Raw genomic sequence first — 19,591 nt, 5'->3', positions numbered from 1 at the left:
CCGGCGAGACAGGCCCAGGGCACCCCCTGTCCCCAAGGGCCAGGCTCTGCATGTCACAGCGGCCACCCTGTGGACGACCAGCCAGAGCAGAAGACTTTTGGGACATCACTGCCGCATTCGGTCTGTGAGGGGTGGTTAAGCACCCACCATGTGCCACACACCCCTGCAGCAAAAAGCAGACAGCCTGAGGCTTCTGTCCCAGTGAGCAAGGGTGTCAGAGGTCACTCACCACGTGCAGAATGTCAGGTGTGGTGGGCGCTGTGGAATATGGGGCAGTGTCTCCATCCTTGTCTCTGTATCCTGCTGTCTCTCTGTCCCTGTCTCTGTCTCTCCCTGTCTCTGTGACACCCCCCCCCCCCGCCCCTGAGGGCCCTGGCACGTGGCCCGCGCCCACCACGTGGCTGAACTGCCACGGGCTGAGCCCCCTTGGGCTGGGGGGATGTGGCAGGTGTATCTCCCACGTCTCACGTGCAGTGCACTGGCCAGGAGCCCCCATATTCCTCACCCCCTCTCCCGGGTGGCCGGACCGGCTTGAGAGAGAGAGAGAGAGAGACTCACCGTAAGGCCCCCGATCTGGGGGCTCACTTCCCTGCCCCGCCCACCCCCAGTGGGGTGTGCGAGGCAAAGCCCCTCTGGGAAACCCCCAGCCCGCAGGCATCTCCAGGACTGAGAGGGCCAGCCCGCTGCTCCCTGGGCACGGGCTCCCCAACCTCTAGCCAGATGTCCTGGGCTGGCACGGGCTGCACCGGGCAGGCCAGACCCCCCAGAAGTGTGGGCAGGAGCCCTCAGCCCAGAGGGGCCACAGGACACCCCTGCCTCCTGGGGCCCCTGGATTTCAGCGGGGTGATGCCAGCCTTTCACGCTGGCAAAGCCAGTGCACCAGGACCCCCTATGATGGTGGCACTTGGTGGCACCTCCTGATGCCACCTGGAGACAGAGGCCATGGGCAGAAGGTCTGCTGCTATGGCCGACAGCCTTGGGTCCAAACCCCATGTGTGCCCCGGACAGCCCTGGGCTGACACCTGCTGTAGACCTAAGAGTCTGTCCTGGAGAAAAGATGGGACTGGACACTCAGCTCTTAGCGTGGCTGGAAGGACAGAATGACCACAGACACAACGTGGCTGGAAGGACACAATGACCACAAACACAACGTGGCTGGAAAGACACAATGACCACAGACACAACGTGGCTGGAAGGACAGAATGACTGCAGACGCAACATCTACAAACTATAAAATGACACTTTTGTTCTCCTAACAACTCCCTGTGCCCATGGCTGGCCCCTCAGACCGAGTGCCCAATGATGCCAGGGCCACCCCAGCCCCCCCAGGGCTGCACCTGCAGGGTGGCCCTGCCCCCGCGAGGTCACTGGCCCCCGGCCCCTCAGCGGCCCAGGCTCCAATCAGGAGGCAGTGATAAGAGAAGGTCGACCAGCCGCCCGGGGCCAGGGTGCGCGAACCTTGCCCTGGAGGCCTGTCACGGCGGGACAGACACGCCGTTCTTGGCCACACCATGGCGGGCCCACGGTGCCTTGTCCTGCTCAGCACCTCACTGACCTGCCTCCTACTCCTGGGGGACAGTGGTAAGTGCCCTCGCCCTACAGACTACAGAGGTGACCCCCAGGGAAGAAGGGGGACAGTGGGAACCAGGGTGCTGCCCTCACACCTCCACAGGGTGGAGAGTGGGTGCCCATCTCCTGGTGTGACATGGCTGGGCCTGGTGGCCTCCTTCCCTGTGGATGGGGAGCCAGATGGCAGGCCGGGTCACACACAGAAGCCGTGAACAGGGAAAGAGGGAGAGACCGAGAGAGATGGAGAGAAGTGCCCCTCCACGCCAGAGCGAGCCCAGTGGCGGGGGCAGGGGGGGGGGCGGTCACAGGCAGGGAGGAGCTTCCAGGGCCGAAAGAGAATGAGGTTCAAGCCGGCGCCTACACCCTTAGGCCGGCTTGGCCAGGGGAAGGGGCTGCCTGATTCAAGGCTGGACAGAGGGGGGCTTCTGCACCTTCCAGAAAGGCCGGAGGAGGCCAGAGGAGCAGGGCCTGGGGGTGGGCAGGGGTGGGCAGGGGCCCGGCAGCTGTTTGTGTCCTGGATGGAGGGGGGTGGACAGGGCCCGCGGGGCAGGCAGAGGGCACCTGGTGTGTGGGGGACGGGGAGGCTGTGAGAAGAGAGAAACCTAGTATATAGCAACACCTAGTGTGTACCAACGTGAACACTGAGACAACTGAGACACACGTGTCGTAATTCTCACCTGCCGACAGTGGGCAAGTGAACTGTATCTGAACCGAGACCGCCTGGCTCCCGGGTCCCAAGTCTAGTCCTGCACGTGGGGAGCTGAGGGCTCACCATCGAGGGCGGGGGCGGAACTCAGAATGCAGGTCGCAACCGGGAAGAGCAACTCGGAGGGCGAGGCAAGAAGGAAGGCAGAGAGCGGGTGTGGGGCTGAGGAGGAGTCGGGGGTCCTGGTCCACGGTGGAGAGAGAGAAGGTGGTGAGAGACCGAGAGCACAGCCGGAGACGTGGGCGCAGGTGGAGGAGGGTCCGGGGGGGTCCCGGTGCACGGTGGAGAGAGGGCAGGGCGGGCGCAGCCAGAGGAGGGGTTCCGAGATGCTCGGACCCAAGACCATTCAGCGGGCGGGTGGGGATTCATCTGAGAGCTGCAAATCAATGCAGTGGGATTCTTAAGTGAAGCAGAACAGAAATCAAGTACAAAACTTTGTAATAAGAACTGTTTCTTCAAAGCCATGTTTTCATGTGTGGTCCTGGGCCTTGATGAAAAGCCTATTTTGGTCGTAGAGCATGATCATAACAGCGCCACAGCTCACCCCTTCGGAGAGCTGAGAGCGGGAAGGGTGGGGGCCGGGCGGGGCACAGAAGGGTGGCCCCAGGACCTCTGGGAAGCAAGAGTCCAGGGAGGGCTTGGGGGGCCAGCGCGGAGCTGCCAGTGAGGCCCCGGGAGGTGGCAAGGGGAAGGAGCAAGCGGACTTGCACACCGAGGGGAGCCCGGGGCCTGGAACAGGCGGGGTCCCGTCCTGGGCTGGCTCGGGGCGCGAGCAAGGGGCCTTTTGCAGCGCGGGGGTGAGCAGACGCTGCAGGATGGGGAAGGGCGGGTGGGCGGCTGAGGCCCTCTCCGCTTGGTGTCCCTGCCTGTCTGCTAGTGTTCCTTCCCCCGGAGCATGCCAGCAGCATCCTGGGGAGGGTCCGCAGGGCCAACTCGTTTTGGGAAGAGATGAAGAAAGGGAACCTGGAGAGAGAGTGTATGGAGGAGACGTGCTCGTTTGAGGAGGCCCGCGAGGTCTTTGAGGACACCGCCAAGACGGTAAGGGCTGGCGCGCAGGCGCCCTGTGATGGGTGCACCCCTCGGTGGAGGCTGACCTCGCCCCCGCCGGGAGCCCAGGGCATACCTGGGCACCCCGGGTGTGCGGGGCTGAGACAGGGAATACTTCTGGTGGGGAGACTGAGGGTGGGGCGGGGCCCAGTCCATTAGGAGGGTCATGAGAACTTCCAGAGGCTTTATTAAATCAACTCTAAAACATACAGTGTTCACTTTAAAAATTATTCACGACCTCACTGCACCTCCCCGGGCTGGGCGGCACACGGGGACACGGAGCCCACAGTCTTCGCCCAAATCCACGGCCACTGCTGTACTTGACATCGGGTACCCAAGAGCTACACCCGGAGTCAGTGCGTTGCCAGCAAACATCCCATGAGCCAACTCCACAACTGGAAATATGGAAAAGCAAAGAAATGAGAGTAGCTGGAACCATTTCGAGAAAGAGGAATCACGCCGCCCGATTCAAGGACTCACTGCAAAGCTTCACTAACCACAGGGGCATTCGCGTGTGCTGCTGGTAAGGGGACAGGTGCTTAGATCCACAGGACACACCAGAAGGTCCATAAACAGGCCCACAGAAATATGGCCAATTGATACAAACAAAGGTTCATAAGTGAGTCAGCGAAGGAAGAAGTGTCTTTTTCCACTGATGGTTTGGGGACATCGGCACATCTCCACACACACAAGGTCTGCTTTGACCTCAGTCTCACAACTGTACAAAAGTCAACTCAAAATGGATCGAGGATCTAAAGGTAAAACATAGAACTTTAAGGAGAGAATTGTCATGTCATGAAGTTGGGCAAAAATTCTTAGACACAACATTGAAACCATAACCCATGAAGGAGAAAGTGAGTAAATTGGACTTACTCCAGGGGCACCTGGGGGGCTCAGCTGGTTAAGTGTCTGACTCTTGGTTTCAGCTCAGGTTCGAGCACAATGTTGGACTCTGTGTTGGCGGTGTGGAGCCTGCTTAGGATTCTCTCTCTCTCTCTCTCTCTCTCTCTCTCTCTCCCCCTCCCTCCCCTGCTCATGTTCTCTGTACCTCAAAATAAATACATAAACTTAAAAAGATTGGACTTATTCCAAATTGAAAACTTGCTCTGTGAAAGATACGGAAGACTAAAAATACAAGCTATTAACTAAAAAAATATTTACAAATCACGCATCTGACAAAGGGCCTGTACTCGGATGCGTAAAGAACTCTCACAACTCAGTAGAAGAAAATAAATAAGTGATAACTATAACAGGCGGAAGCGAGAACAGACACTTCCCGAGAGACAGCACGTGAAGTGCAAATGTGCACAGGAGCCACCCGACATCCTCAGCTGGCACAGAAGTGCAGACTCCAGCCATGAGGAGACGCCACTGTATACGTGCAGAACTGGAACCAGGGACACGGCCAGCGTGGTGCAGGTGCGGGTAGCCCGGGCCCCACCCCTCAGTGCTTACCCTGGAGAAATTACCACTCCTTTCACACGAAAACCTGGATTGCCCCAAACTCTCGCCCTTGTCCCCGCTTGGTGCAGGGACCCACAAGCCACGACATGGTGGAATTCTACTCCACAACATAAACAAATGACTGATGCACGTGGTGACTTCAACGAGGGTCAGAGGCATCATCTGGATGAAGCTAGTCTCACGAGGGCGTCGGTGCATCTGTATGACCCTCTCAGAGGTCACGGCTGTGGTGGCGCCAGGGGTGCGGCCATCGGGGGCTGTGAATGTGGGGGGCAGTGGAGGTGCATATCCAAATCTGTGTGTCAGATTTCACAGAACTGCACACTGAAGTAGTTTTGCTGTGTGATCACGTCTTCAGCGAAATGTAAAGAGACAGCATAGCCGTGTCCTGGGGCTTCTGTAACTAAGCACAAGCTGGGGGCCTGGCAACGACGGGACTCACTCTCCCACAGTCCTGGCGGCCGCAAGTCCCAGTCAAAGAAGGTGTCAACACAGATGTACAAAACTTCTAGAATACAGAGCCCAGGAGAGGACCGCTGCTGGGATGCATGGTCTTCTGGAAGCAGAGAGCTCCAGGGAAGGAGCAGGAAACAGGGTCATAAGTGTTTCTTGCTACATCAAGAAGTACAAGCCATCATGATGAAGAGCATTCCAGAAAATTCCAAACCTTGTCTTACACTTTCAGTATGTGCCAGGTGGCAGTAGGGAGATTTTTACTCTCTAGTCTGAAATGTAGGTTAGTTGCTAATGAAGGGATGTACAGTGTGTGCTGGGGGTAGAAACACAGCCCCTGCTCGGAGGTTCTGCCCAGTCATGCTGACCTTGGAACACGGTACAGTGCAGCTTCCCTGGGCACCCGGAAGCACGCCCGCTGACATGAAAGTGGAAAACTTCCTTTATCAGAGGTCTCAGGAGGATGTGCTCCGTGCCCTCTCCCGGCTTCTGGGCATTGCCAGCCTTGCAGACCCATCACTCAGGTCTCTGCTCTGCTTCCACGCGTGGCTCTTGAGCACTTTCCGTCTCTCCTGATGGCACTGCCACTGGTTCCAGGTCCACCCTAAGCCCATGTGGTCTCTTCGTGATGCATACCTTGGTTACATCTGCAAAGACCCTATTTCCAGTTAAAGCCACATTCTGAGGTTGCACCTGAATTGGCAGTGGGGGCGGGGGGCAGGGGGTACCCTGTTCAAACTACTGAACACAGCAAACAATTTCTAAGACTGAACATTTTCTAGTGTAATATAGGGTCTTGGTGTCCTATTTTAACTAATTACCAATTAACCATTTTTTCAGTTTAACATGGTTAGCCACCAAGCATCTGATCCCTTATTGAATCTTTGATATTTAACTCAAAACCATTCATTGATCAGCTTGGGGGTAGCAAAGAGAGCAAAGCATTCTTGGTACAATCCATTTCTCGGTGGTTAGATTAAAAATAAATGCTCGATATTCAACAGAGATGGTGCATCTGAAACAATCGAAGCCCCATCTGTACAGACGCAGATCTGAACATTTCCCTGTCAGACTCCATAGTGTTAGAACAATTCGGACCAGGAAAGGCCCCGTTTGGGACAGCATCTACTGAGGTTGAGTGACGAGGTTATGGTTGTCCTCGGTGTGAAATGTCTGTTTTCCCTAATGTATTTTAAAATCTTTTTTCCCTTTTAGACTGAATTCTGGAATAAATACAAAGGTGAGATGGTTTCTATTTTAATACTGACTGGGGCTCATTCGGACACTGAAATGGGGGAGAGGGTATTTCAATTTTGACAATTCTTCCTGAATTTCCCTTCTGCTCCTGCTTATAGCTTCCTCACCTAAGACTCTCCCTCTCCGTGTGTTTCCCCAGTAGTTACTGTGGGATTATTTGGGGGGGTAAATGTCATGGTTCCGGTTTTGTTACTTGAACGTGGATTTCATCAGCTCGCCTTACTGGAGCATCAACCTGTCTCATCATTTTTTAAATCCAAGGTATTAGGTAGAAACAAAAGATCATGTCTTCTAATAAGACGGAACGTCCACAGCTTGTGAAATGGTATCAATCATGACTCGTGTTTCATTCTGCTAACATCCTTTAAATTTCCCCAAATGGCAGTTGGGCCTGCGTCTAGATCAGATTGTCCAAACGCACCGAGGAGTGTGAGGCCCCTGTCAGTGCTGGCCAGCAGCCTCCACACTCCTGCTCTACCTCCAGACCATTTGGGAAGAGGCGCCCAGACACCTGTCTTGTCGCTGTCCAGCCTAGAAACAGGTGCCAGGCGGCCGCCCATCCTCCCTCCTTCCAGCTGGTCCCACCTGGCCACCAGCCCAGAGCTCCTCACTGTTGAAAACAGGCAGTCAAACATCTCAGCAGAGAGAGAAAAGCTTATCAATAACCCAGTTAGATAAGAGCATCACGTACACAGAGCGCAAAGGCTGGGGGTAAAATGAAGTCCAGCCGGGAGAAATGTTTACAGGGAGACAGGAAGAGCCTCAAGCTTGTTCAAGCGACCTGAACTATGTGTGCCAAGATCAACACAGCAAAGCCATTTCCTTGATGACGGCAGCTGCCTGCAAGCTTCAGGTCCCCAAACCCTGTCTTTGCAGATGGAGACCAGTGTGAAAGCAACCCTTGCCAGAACCAGGGCAAATGCATGGACAGCCTTGGGGGATACATGTGCACCTGCTTGGAAGGATACGAAGGCAAAAACTGTGAATTGTGTGAGTTCCTTTTCTTGGTGTACCTTCGGGTCAGGGCCGCCTGAAGGGTCAGGAACGAGGGAAGAAGCTGAAACCCCTAAGGAAAACATCTCAGGTTCCTTCCAAGGTAGAGTCTGTGTTCCCTTGTGCTGCGCTATTGTAGGAACAGCAAAAACAAAGTGAAAGTGTGTCCTACAATCCACTGGGTTTTAGATACAATGAGAGACACACAGCCTTCTGTGTTCCTCTAAGGGGGCTGCAGCACACTCACGGAGCGTGTGGCCAGGAACACGGAGACCTGGGGTGGTGCTACCCATCTTCTTAAATTCCTTGTGGCCCCGGCAGCGGCTCTGAATCAGCCAGTGCAGATGTCAATTCCGAATGTCCGCAATTGTCCAATTATACAAATCTGATACATTTAGTGAATTCTACAGGGAAAAGTCACTAAGAGTTTCCCTAACATGGTGAGTATGGCCATTAATTTTTTAAAATAAAAATTAGATTCAGATTAGGCCAGTTTTCATTAAGAAGAAAGATACACATTTCTTTCAGATTACTTAATTTGTAACTTTTAGGAAGTGCTCGGAGCTGGGATCACTGTGGGACTCTCCCCGACGGGGATCTCGGTCCCGCATCATCCCTCCCGCAGCCCAGAGCGTCCTCTCCTGCTCCCCGTCTGGCTGAGCCAGAGCCGCTGGGTGTTTTCTAAAGTTTAACGGTGATCCTCTCACTGTAATTATTTATTCATCAGAACCCCAGGGGCAGAACGTAACATAAATTGTCTTGGTGACGCCACTGCTGTCAGTGTGCGGTCACATGTTGAGCGTGTGCTGGCGATGGTGGGCAATTCTGGCGGAGTCGGAGCCCCTGAGCCCCGGGGGATGCGCTCAATCTGGCCTGGAAGGCCCAGGAAACCAGCCACGGGCTCACTGTGTCAGGAGCTGCACATGACCTGGGAGGCAGTGTGGCCTCCACCGCTTTACAAGTGAGGAAACAGAGGCCCATAGGGTTTAAAGCACTTGCCCAAATCACACGGCTGGCGACAGAAAGCACCGGGCCCGTCTCTGCTGCTGCCTCGCCAGTGCCCGGACCCCAGTCTCCCAGACCAGTTCCAGACCCTTTATTCCGCAGGCGACCCTCCAGCCTCAGTGGACCGGCCCGTGGCCACGCTGCTGTGCTCTGCCTGGCCCGTGGCCCCAGAGCCCTTCCTCATGCCAGCCGGCGCACACTGGTCGTGGGGCTGTGGGGGGAGGCGCATGCCCCTCTTAGGGCTGAACATGGGGCCCGTGGGGGGGGGGCAGGTCTGGGCACCCAGGGTCCGGCAGACAGCACACTGGCCCCACGTGGTGAGGGAGCCGCAGGGCAGGGACGAGCCTGCACACAGAGCCCCTGGCCCCGAGCCTGCTCCAGGGGCCCATCCCACTCGCGCAGTTCCATGCGGTGGCCGCCCCTCTGCTGCAGCGGGGAAGGGGGGCAGGCTGACAGTGGGTGGATCTGCCCTGGTGCTGCTGTCCTTCCTCCCGGCTGCCTGCGGCCTCGGTGTCCCCGGCCAGTCCTGAGGGCCCACACGCGTCCCCGCAGCCATGCGGAAAGCCTGCAGCCTGGACAACGGCGACTGTGACCAGTTCTGCAGTGAGGAGCAGGGCTCCGTGGTGTGCGCCTGCGCCAGCGGCTATGTCCTCGCGGACGACGGCAAATCCTGCGTCTCCACGGGTAGGAGGCGCGTGGGCCGGAGCGGGACCGCAGGCCCTGTGAGCCGCCTAAGAAATGGGCCGGCGACGCTGCCTGACTCCCGGGGGAGGTGTAGACGTCGAGGGACTTGGGGGTGGGGGGCGATCTGCCCAGCGCCGGGCTCGTGGCAGACCCTGAGGAGCCACGAAATGGTCGTGATCACTGCATGTCCTGTTGCCCCGGGAGTTGGAGCATGTCCGGGGCAGTGAGGCCTGACTGTGTCTGGGCCGTGGACTTGCGGGGGGGCGGGGGGTGCAGGAGCCAAAGGGGGAGCCGAGGACCCCGAGAACAATTAGACTGCACGGGCCCCAAGTGACGGCCCTCAGGCTTCCTTTTCCGTGATGTTCCGTGACGTTCTGTGACAAAAGCTGGGCCCTGAGTCTGGCTTAGAGGCTCACAGAGGGCGGGGCCCAGCAAGGGGACGGGGTCCTCGCTGCTCCGGTCCAACCACACTTCTCTGTGGCAGGGCCTGCCTGGGCTGGAGCACTGAGAGGCCACTGTGCTCTCTCTCTTAGCTTCCTCTGCTTCTCACGGTGGCCCCAAGCGCTCCTCAAAGCTGCCCCCCCCCCCACAACCAACAGCTGTGGCATCACCTGGGGCGGGACCTCTGTTACCAGCACGTTCCTCCCTATTCCCTCCTCCTGTGGGCCGGGCAGACAGTTCCGTTGTCGGGGGGCCGGAGCGAGGGGGGTCCTGCTCACTGAGGCCGGCCCATGTTCTTTCAGGGCCTTTCCCCTGCGGGAAACGCACTCCGACGCGCAGGAAGAGGTCAGCCGAGACCGCCCATGGCAGTGAGGGTCCCTCTGAAACCTCTGAAGCAGATGTGCAGGACCAGCACCCTGAAGACCTGCCTCCCACCGACAGCCCTCTGTACCTGCAGCCCTTCAACAAGACGGAGGCCAGCCCCGTGGAGGACTCAAGCAACCTGATCCGGATCGTGGGTGGGCAGAACTGCCCAGACGGCGAGTGTCCCTGGCAGGTGACTGCAGAGCGGGCCTGGCGGTGCCGGTGGGCGGTGGGGACTCCCTGCTGGCTCTGGGGCAGAGCGTGCCCGAGGTGAGAAGTGGGCCCTGTCCCTCCCCACCCGACGTCCAATCCCATGTGTGTGTCCATTAAGGACAGACAGAAAGGAGAGGAGCCCTGGAACCCAGCGCGGGCTGCAGGCTCAGGCCGGCAGGCGGAGTGGCTGCCTGATGGGGGCCAGCCCTCTGTTTGCCCCTCCGACTGGCAGGCAGACACTCTGTCCCTCGGTCTCATCTCTGATTTGGTCAGTGCTAACGAGGCGGGTAGCAATCTGGGGAGAAGTACATCCACCTGTTTGCAATCCACGCTCTTTGGTTGTTGGTTTGGACAGAGGTTTCCAGATGAAAACAAGTAACACGGGACTCATGCTTAGAGTTGAGTTTCAGACAAACAATGAACAACTTTTAGTGTAATGTGTCCCAAAGACAACAGGGGACATGCTGGTGCTAGAAGCCATTGGATGCTTATCTGATTCGGCTTGACTGGGTGGCGCCTGCTGTCTCTGGCAAATCCGGGCGTGAAATGCTTGGTACCCAAAGCCAACAACAGACCCTCCAGAGCCACCACCACCCTTTACGCATTTCTTCACCTGCCCCACCTCCCAGCCCTACGTTATCACGGGCCCAGAGGGGAGTATGCGCTCGTGTGGTCACCACGGGGTTGGTGTGTGCTGAGCTAGCGCCACCGACGTGGCTCCGGCGGGAGCTCAGTGGCCCCGGGCCGGCGTGGAGCTCGGGGGGCTTTGGAAGGCCCCCCACAGACAGACAGGATGGGGGGGGTGCGGTGGGGACCTGGGCGGCGGGATCCTCTCCAGGGGACGCGAGAGCCCTGCTCTCCCAGTCCAGCGGCCTCGCCATCACGTGTAGGAGAAGAGTCAGGGTCCAGGTCTGGGGAGGACTGACGCCCCTTGGCCCTGCTACTTCGTGCCGGTCACCAAGGTCTTCAGGAACGCTTTCAGACTTGGAACCTTGTTGTTCCCCAACCGGCACGAGCCAGCCACGTGCCGGAACTCTCTAGATAAAAGGAAAAAGTGCGCCATTTCCAGATTTGCAGCCCGGTACTCTGGGGAAGAAGGGACACGAGGGCTGCAGGGCCGCCTGGGCCTGCCAGCGCTCACTCCCTGGGGCGATGCCCTCACTCTGAAATCCTGTCGGGGAGAAAGCCGCCCACAGGGGGAGCCCCGTGGATTCCAAGGGATTTGCCCTTGAGTGGTGGCATCTGTGGGCCGTCGGGGGAGGGCCGTCCCAGATGCCAGAAGCTTCTCCCCAAACACTGGCGCCTGCCTGGTCTGTGCGCTAATCCGTAGCCATGTAGCCGGCAAAGGTTATCAACAACGACGATTGTTTTTCTACGGGTGACACTGTAGAGTGCTGACAGCTCTGGAAGGGACAGGACGGATCCCTGAAGAAGGAGTCTGGGGTCCAGGAGCAGAAAGTTGAAGCGAGGCAGAAGCCCCTCAGGCGCCACTAGCGGGGCCCCTGCAGACGTCTGTTGGGTGGACCATTTGGCTGCTCTGTGGGAAGGAGCTGCCCAAAGCTGCGGTTTCTGCAGAGCAGCGGGGGGAGGACCTGGGTAGGGGCTGCGGCCCGGCCGTGAGCCCCACGGTGAGGTCTCCGAGCGCGCGCTGGCACCACGCCCCGAGGGACACGTAAGAAAAGGAGGGGTCGCGCTGCGGGCAGGTGTGCAGGCCAGGCCGGCGCTGCCCTGGGCCTTGCGTTCCCGATGGGGAGGGGAGCCCAGAGGTCAGTCCCAACCTCGGGGGGGGCTCCTGCGTGCTCCCCACAGGCCCTGCTCATCAACGAAGAGAATGAGGGGTTTTGCGGCGGCACCATCCTGAGCGAGTACCACGTCCTCACTGCAGCGCACTGTCTGCACCAGGCCAAGAGATTCAAGGTGAGGGTAGGTAAGTGCGCCACACTCGGAGGCACTAGTTAACACGCCGAACCCCGTGGGCGTGCGGGTGGGGGGGGGGGGTCACAGGCGAGGGAGGGCGGAGAAGGGGAAAGCGGGGGGCAGGGGTGGGGCCGGTCCTCCCCCTTGCCGTCTGTGTCCAGGCCCAGCGCGGCGAGCCTCCCCTCAGGGCCCCTTCCTCTGGGAAGGTTTCCGGAACCCTCCGAGCACAGAGCATCTGCTGCTCGTGTTTGCGTCTGCGGGGCTGTTTTGCGACGTCCGTCCTTCTCCTCCAGACTCTAGACCAGTTCAGCAAAGATCCACCGCAAGCCACACATGCAGGCCATCCATGTGCCTTTTAATTTTCTAGTTCCATTTCCTATTAGGCATCTTCAAAGTTTATAGATGAAATTAATTTTAGCAATATGTCTTAGTCCAGTATATCCAAAATATTATTATCGTTTCAATGCGTAATCAGTTCTGAACTAGAACGAGATATTCTGAGTCTGTGTTCTCATGACAAATCTGATGCTGACACTCAGCACGTTCCAGTTCCGACCAGACGCCGTCCCAGTGCCAGGCAGCCGTCTGGACAGCGTGGCCAGCCGGTCAGGCACAGAGCCTTCCGCCCCCAGGTGCCCCTGCCGCGCGGCACAGGCTCAGGAAGTATCCACCCGAAGTACTGGCCACACTTAAAAGTGCGGCTGGCGGTCGCCCCTGGGGAGTGAAACTGAAAGTCATCTTTATTTGCCTCGTTACGATTTTATCTTTCAGAGTCTCTAGTGACCATGTTCCATTTTTTTAATAATAATAAAAAAAATAACCGCTACTCTCAAAAGCACCGTGCACGTAAGTGCACGGCCAACCCCGAGCTGAACGCCACCATGCCCTCGCCATCTCCCAGGTGAACGGGACACGGGCAGCGAGGAGGGCGACGAGGTGGCACACGAGGTGGACGTGATCATCAAGCACAACAAGTTTGTCCGGGAGACCTATGACTTCGACATCGCTGTCATCAGGCTGAGGACGCCCATCACCTTCCGCAGGAATGTGGCCCCCGCCTGTCTGCCCCAGAAGGACTGGGCTGAGTCCACACTCATGGCGCAGAAGACGGGCATCGTGAGCGGGTTCGGGAAGACTCACGAGAAGGGCCGGCCATCCACCATCCTCAAGATGCTGGAGGTGCCCTACGTGGACAGGAACACGTGCAAGCTGTCCAGCAGCTTCACCATCACCCAGAACATGTTCTGCGCCGGCTACGACACGAACCCCGAGGATGCCTGTCAGGGGGACAGCGGGGGCCCCCACGTCACCCGGTTCAAGGACACCTACTTCGTCACCGGCATCGTCAGCTGGGGAGAAGGATGCGCGCGGAAAGGGAAGTACGGCGTCTACACCAAGGTCACCAACTTCCTCAAGTGGATTGACAAGTCCATGAGGGCCAGGGCCGGGGCCCAAGGCTGAGCGGGGAGACTTGCGCGCCACCCCCAGCTGCTGGTGTCTCGTTTGTGCGGCCCAAGGCCGAGCGGGGGGCCCTGCGCCCCACCCCCATTAAAGTCATGCCAGCTGCTGGTGTCTCGTTTGTGTTTGCACGGGCCGGTCTCAGCGGCAGCGCCCGGACCAGGTCTCCTGTCTGCAGTGGTGCCACCTGTGTGGATTCCTTACCCTGGTGTTTTCCTCGCTCCGTGGAAGACACGTTCCTCTGGACACCAGAGCCAGCCTTTCCCTCTCCAGGTTGGGAAGTGCCGTCAAGAGACGCTAGACGGTGGGACAGGAGTCCAGACGCCCCAGGACAGCCCCCACCCCCCCACTGACAGCAGGCTCTTCCAGTTGTGGTCAGGACACTGGGGAGGCAGTGGCGGGGGCTCTGGGAGCGGGGGCGGGGCGGGGATCCCAGGAAGGCTGAGAGCCTCTCACCGGCCCCGATGCTTCTGCGTGGACTGAGCGGCTGCTCCTCCCGCTGGTCCCGCACTGGACGCGGCCAGGGGGCCATCCGCTGTCCCGCAAGCGGCTTGTGTGCTCCCAGGGGCAACGGTCCCCGGCCCCCAGATTAAACCAGTCTGTGTGGACTCGACTCCTCAGCGGCCCCGAGCGCCCTGTGTGCTGTGGGGTCTGGGGGAGGGGCCCGTCTGCTCTGCGCGGCCAGCCCTTCCCGTCAGGGTCCCCAGCCTGCGGTGATGAGGAGCAAAGTGCTTTAGCAAACCCTTTTCCAAACGCCCCCACAGTTTGCATTTTGCGTAACTGCGATGAGCAAAGTTTCAAAGTGCCAGTACCGAGATGCCCCAAATGTCAAAGGCTGGCAGCGTGCTTTGTCAACAGCAGGCAACGCGAGGTTAGGGAAATCGATGTGAGTGGACACGTGGTTTCCCAGAGGCCATCAGAGGTGCACAGAGAAAGCCCAGGGCTGAGTCGGGGGGAGGCTGTCCTCTTGCGGGTTTTCCACGCACCTGAGTGCTCTGTGCACCCCGAGCCCTGGACAGGTTCTGAGGTCAAAGGTGGTCTGGGGCCCAGACAGGATTGCGGCTGCCCCCATCTCTCACTGGTGGCCCGGGGCGGCGATGGGGCTCATGTGCGCATCAGAGGGGGAGACTGAGGCACACCAGAGAAGGGCGTGCCCCCGCTGCCTCCCTCTGGCGGCTTCTCCTCTCTTCCAGAAGGAAGAATCCGTTCAGTGAGGCCCTGGAGGAGACGACAGGATGCTGTGGGGAGGGCGGTGAGGGCTGGGACTCATGACAGGGCACCTGCTGTCCCCTGTGCCCTGCCGCCACTCACCTCCTTCCATGATGCTATCTGCCTAGGGACAGAGCTAATGGAGCTGCCTGGCGCACATGTCCCTCTCACCAGGCTGGTCGGCTGCGACCGAGCATCGAGTGCCCCTCAGGGACACGGGGACACAGCAGGGTGGCTGGGGTGGGGCCCATGCCCTGTGGACAGCGGGCACAAGGCCCAGGAGCCGCAGGGGAGAAGGCGGATGTGGTTCTTGTTCCCGAGGGAGAGGGCAGAGGTCTCAGGACAAATGCCATGAACCCCATCTGCTCCATACCCCACCTGTTCCTTGAAGGGTCAGTTGCCCCCAAACACCGAGTGGCTTCCACAGGCCCAGCCTGAGTTGGGGGAGGGGGGGGCTCGCTGGAGGGTGGGCGTGGCCAAGGCCGGGGGCCAGGCCTGTTCAAGGGAGGCCAACGGAACTACCAGATCAGAGGGCAGGTGGGCCCGAGTTTCCGTTTAGGGGCAATTCCACCGCAGGAATCCCTGATTGAAGCAGGTCACCGAGGACACCAAACCCTGGAGTCTCCCGGAGTCTCAACTTTGCAGAGAAATGACTCTTTCATCGCAGATAGGACAGGTGGCTCCCCCAGCAAGACCACCCACGGGAGTCAGTACATGAGGGGAGCGAGTGATGGGGAGCCCACGTGGCATGGGCTGTGAGGCCCCCGCAGCCAGGATGCTGACAGTGCACCATGTGTCCCCAGTCCTTCCAGTGCGCCTGAGATTGAAGCCAAACTTGCTACTTCCCCCATCACGTGGTGCTGAGTGCGTCTTGGGTTTGAGGACACACTCGGTTCTTACAGAACGCCTCCATGGTCCACTGGTTGCCTGGCTCGAAGCCCCAGGCTGTGGTCCACTCTGTGCCTTTACAGAAACGCTTGCCACGCTGCCTCGGGGACCCGTCCTGCCACACTGGCCTCCGTGCTGGGCCCCAGGCAGCCCGTGGCCCTGGGGTCGCTCCAAGCCCCCGGAGGCTGCTTACTGGGCTCAGGTTTCTCTCCCCATCACACACCCCCTTATGTGCTCTCCTCCAGGCTGTGACTCTTGACCAGCCCCCTGCCCTCCTGTGTGCCCCCCATGCAGGGGACCTGAAAGGTGAGCTCCAGGTGACTGTCCCCTGCCCAGAGCTGCCCACATGGGAGCCCCTGAGCCTTGTTACTCAGGGCCGCCCGCGGGATGCCGGCTGTCCCCGTTTCCTGGGACGGGACCTGCTGACCTCACTCCTGGGAAGCCCGCCCAGCTCCAGGGTCCTCGACACCTCACCTCAGCCCCCTGTGCCTTGGACACGGAAGAGAAGCAGTGCGGAGACACTGACACTGACTGCATGCGGTGAGGTGGTGTGTGTTGTAGGCCGGGGGCGTCCTCAGCAGCCCCTTGTCCTCAGGCCCGTGTCCGCAGACCTGTCCCTGGTGGCCGTGGGCTGGTGGACCGCGTGGTGCTCAAGCCTCTGCTCCGCCCCGCTCGGCCCTTCCCCAGAGGCCCAGGGGCCAGGCGGGGCCAGGCGTGACGAGCCGTCCTGCTTCTCTCACTGGTGACACACATGGGAAGTGGTGGCGTCCCTCCGGGCCCTCCTGGAGCCAGAGCCTGCCCTACAGTCGCCGCTACCCCACCAGCCCCACGCACTAGCCCCTCGCTGCCCTGCTCTCCCTCAGCACCCCCACCCTCTGCACACACAGGAGTAATGACATAAACCCAACTTTGTAACTTTTAAATGAAGATGGCACATTGAAACCATATTATTTTGGATCTATTGGGTTGGGTATGTGTATCATTAAAATTATTTTAAGGTCTCTCTTCTGATGTTTTAATTGTGCTGCTGGGACACTGTTCTGACCACTGGGGCTTCCGACGGTCCCGACGGCCCACCCCACCTCTGGTCAGAACCTCTGGAGCACACACCCCCACATGCTGGGCTGATCAGCGTGTTGTCTGTAAGAGAGACCCACGCGGGACCTCAGGCAGTTTGCGGCACCGCATCCGATCTTACACAACCCGAAACTATCACAGGACCTACAACAAAAGGGGATTTGTGGAATTTCGTTCTGGAAGGGCTGTCGATAAGAGGAGTGGCCAGAAAACCCTGTAATAAAAGCCAAAAATGGACACTGTATATCCCTTTTAGTAAATGTGTCACGGGGCCGGCACAACGGCAAGAAATCAAGAGGTGCAAAGGAAGAAAACGAAAGAAAGGTGAGCATACCCCAGCCGTGACCACTCACCCTCAAGTGGCCCGCACCTCATGTCCCAGAATGGCACTCAGAGCTCCAGCCATCACACCTGTATCCCCAGGCAGAAGGATGGAGGAAGGGACAAAGAAACAGCCACACCAGTTGTCTTTCAAGAAGTTTCCCGGGAGCTGCGGCCTGGCCATTCTGTCTGCATCCTGATGGCCAACACGTAGCCACATGGCCACGCTTGACACCAGCGGCCCAGCTACAGGTCGGGGGCTCTCGTCCTGGAGCCTTGCTTCACCACTGTCGTCCCTCCAGGGCAGATCTAAGAACCCCAAGGCTGCTCCCTGCCGTCCTTTGCCTGTGTCTGAAATGCCCCCACTTCCCACGCCTCTAGCTCCTGAGAGGACTCCTACCCACCCTTCGCACCTCGGAGGGAGAGCCACTTCAGGGGGACACTCTCGCTGGCCCTGCAGCCGTGGCATTGGGTCCACCCGGGTGTCTGACATAGTGTCTCTGCGGCCCCCTCGTTCTGCCTGGTTCATTGTGAGGGATGGCTCGGCAGGTCCCAGCCCCGCACCACCAGCCGCGACCCGTCTGTCTGGTTTCTTGCTCAGCTCCCAGCACCCGGCCAGACCCTGGCATGTGGAAGTGCTTAGCAAGTACGTGCTGAGTGGGCTGAGCTGACCTTTCTAGCTCCCTGTCCCATCCCGCCTCCCCAGTCCTTCCCACGAGCCCGAGATTGGAGCCAAACTCGCCACTTCCCCCAATGGCTCGGGGGCAGACCAAACCCATGCTTATCCTCACGGGCAAGGACAGCTGGGAAGCCCCAGCTCAGGGGGGCTGCTTCTCCCAGTCCCCCGTGGCCATGCTATGGTCACCCAGGGCATGTGAGTGGGGGCCCCGCAGGCCACTGAACCCAAGGGGAACACCGTCCGGAGGCACTCAGAGAAAAATTCAGGAGCACCCGGCAGGAAGGAGACAGACACGGGCCTCGGCAAGGCTGCGCCCAGGGCGGGCCCCAGACGGTTCCAGGACCCGCTGGTTCAGGCCACGCTCTCCACTCTGCCCCTCAGTGGTCAGTCGCCACCCTGGCGCCTCCATCCTGAGTGGAGTAACAGCGGCGCCCCCCCAAGCAGGGCCGAGATAAGGCTGGAGGGCGGACTCCCAGCGGCCGTTGGACCACCGCCTTCCTGAAGACGCAGCTCACACGAGCAGAGGCCCCTAACTGGTCTTCCCCAGGGCGCGCACAGCACAGGCCCCAGGGAGCTCGAAGGGGCGGACACGACGTCCTTCCACAGGCTGATCTATTCACCCTCCCGCGCGGAAGCCACACAAGCCCTCAGCTGCGCAACCGGCCTGTCTCCGGTCTCCCCGGGGGAGCTGGAAGCCACCGCAGGCCAACCGCCCCCGGAGCAGTGGCCGCAGTGGCTGCGGCTCTAACCGCCCAGGCACCACTGCAAGGGTGGACACGGTCCACCAGAGAGAGCGCTTTTTAAAGGGATTAGAAATGTTAAGTTGATTCAAATACTTTTGAGTGAAATACCGGGAGTTGAAACCTAGTTCAGATTTTTCAGCGTTAGGATTCTCAAACACATCAAGTGTATCTTCGCTCCTGACATTATACCTCAACCCCAAGAGTAGACGTCCTGGGGGCCAATCTCACCCAGGAAGGGCCCTGGCAAAACTAAAGGTGATGTAGCAGCACACGCTGACCGGAGCGCGGAACCAGGGCAGGAGTGAGCCTTAGTCTTGGCCGAGGGCCTGTGTCATCTGCAAACCCAGTAAGGTCAGGAGGCTACAGATGTAAATGCCTGGATCTGCTAAGTGGAAACCTTACCTGGAAATTATCACCAACACAGCATCAGCAGGGTGAACGCTCACGACAGCATCCGGGTGACAACAGGGCTCGTCAGAGAGGATGCTGCTGGTAGACCTGCAGCAGAGACCCCGGGGGGCCAGAAAACGGAAAGGACTGCCCTTCCCCCACACAGCTCAGTGAAAGGGCTCTAGAGGCACCCAGCTGGCTCAGTCAGTGGAGCTCTTGATCTCAGGCTTGTGAGTTCAAGCCCCACGTTGGGGGTGGAGATTAAATAAAAACTTTTATTTATTTATTTATTTATAAATTTTTTTTTTTTTTTTTTTTTTTTTGGAGAGAGAGAGACACACAGAGAGAGCACAAGAGGGAGAGGGTCAGAGAGAGGGAGACACAGAATCCGAAGCAGGCTCCAGGCTCCGAGCTGTCAGCATAGAGCCCGACACGGGGCTTGAACCCAGGAACCGTGAAATCATGACCTGAGCCGAAGTCAGATGCTTAACCGACTGAGCCACCCAGGCATCCCATAAATAAATAAAAATATTATGAAAAAAAGTGTTCTAGAGGACACTCAAGCACAAGAAGCAGGGACTTGGATTAGGGGACCCACCCCCACTTGGGCAAAAGTGAGGTCTGTTCCTCTGACACAATGCAGACCAGCCGCAGGGACAAGATCTCTGTGTCCACAACCCTGAAGTGCCCCAATGTGCACACAAGCCAAGTCCA

General features: G+C 58.8%; 1 protein-coding gene and 1 long non-coding RNA gene across 2 annotated transcripts; one reads left to right on the top strand and one right to left on the bottom strand.

The window, feature by feature from the left end:
- The first annotated feature begins 1,423 nt into the window (after positions 1–1,423).
- Positions 1,424–13,678, top strand: F10 (coagulation factor X). Its single transcript, XM_025924505.2, has 8 exons — positions 1,424–1,581; positions 3,153–3,313; positions 6,455–6,479; positions 7,373–7,486; positions 9,047–9,178; positions 9,922–10,175; positions 12,005–12,122; positions 13,014–13,678. Exons 1-8 carry the CDS (start codon positions 1,512–1,514, stop codon positions 13,571–13,573), a joined length of 1,434 nt encoding a protein of 477 aa, XP_025780290.2. The 5' UTR covers positions 1,424–1,511; the 3' UTR covers positions 13,574–13,678.
- Positions 10,595–15,192, bottom strand: LOC147584596 (uncharacterized). Its single transcript, XR_015251632.1, has 2 exons — positions 14,027–15,192; positions 10,595–13,835 (listed from the first exon to the last, which is right to left on the bottom strand). It is a non-coding gene; the product is annotated as an uncharacterized LOC147584596 (long non-coding RNA).
- Positions 15,193–19,591: the final 4,399 nt, after the last annotated feature.

This window comes from Puma concolor, chromosome A1 (genome assembly GCF_028749965.1).
Source record: "Puma concolor isolate L17-30 chromosome A1, mPumCon1.1.hap2, whole genome shotgun sequence".
Taxonomy (NCBI): Eukaryota; Metazoa; Chordata; class Mammalia; order Carnivora; family Felidae; genus Puma; species Puma concolor.
This window is presented reverse-complemented; position numbering and strand designations above follow the sequence as displayed.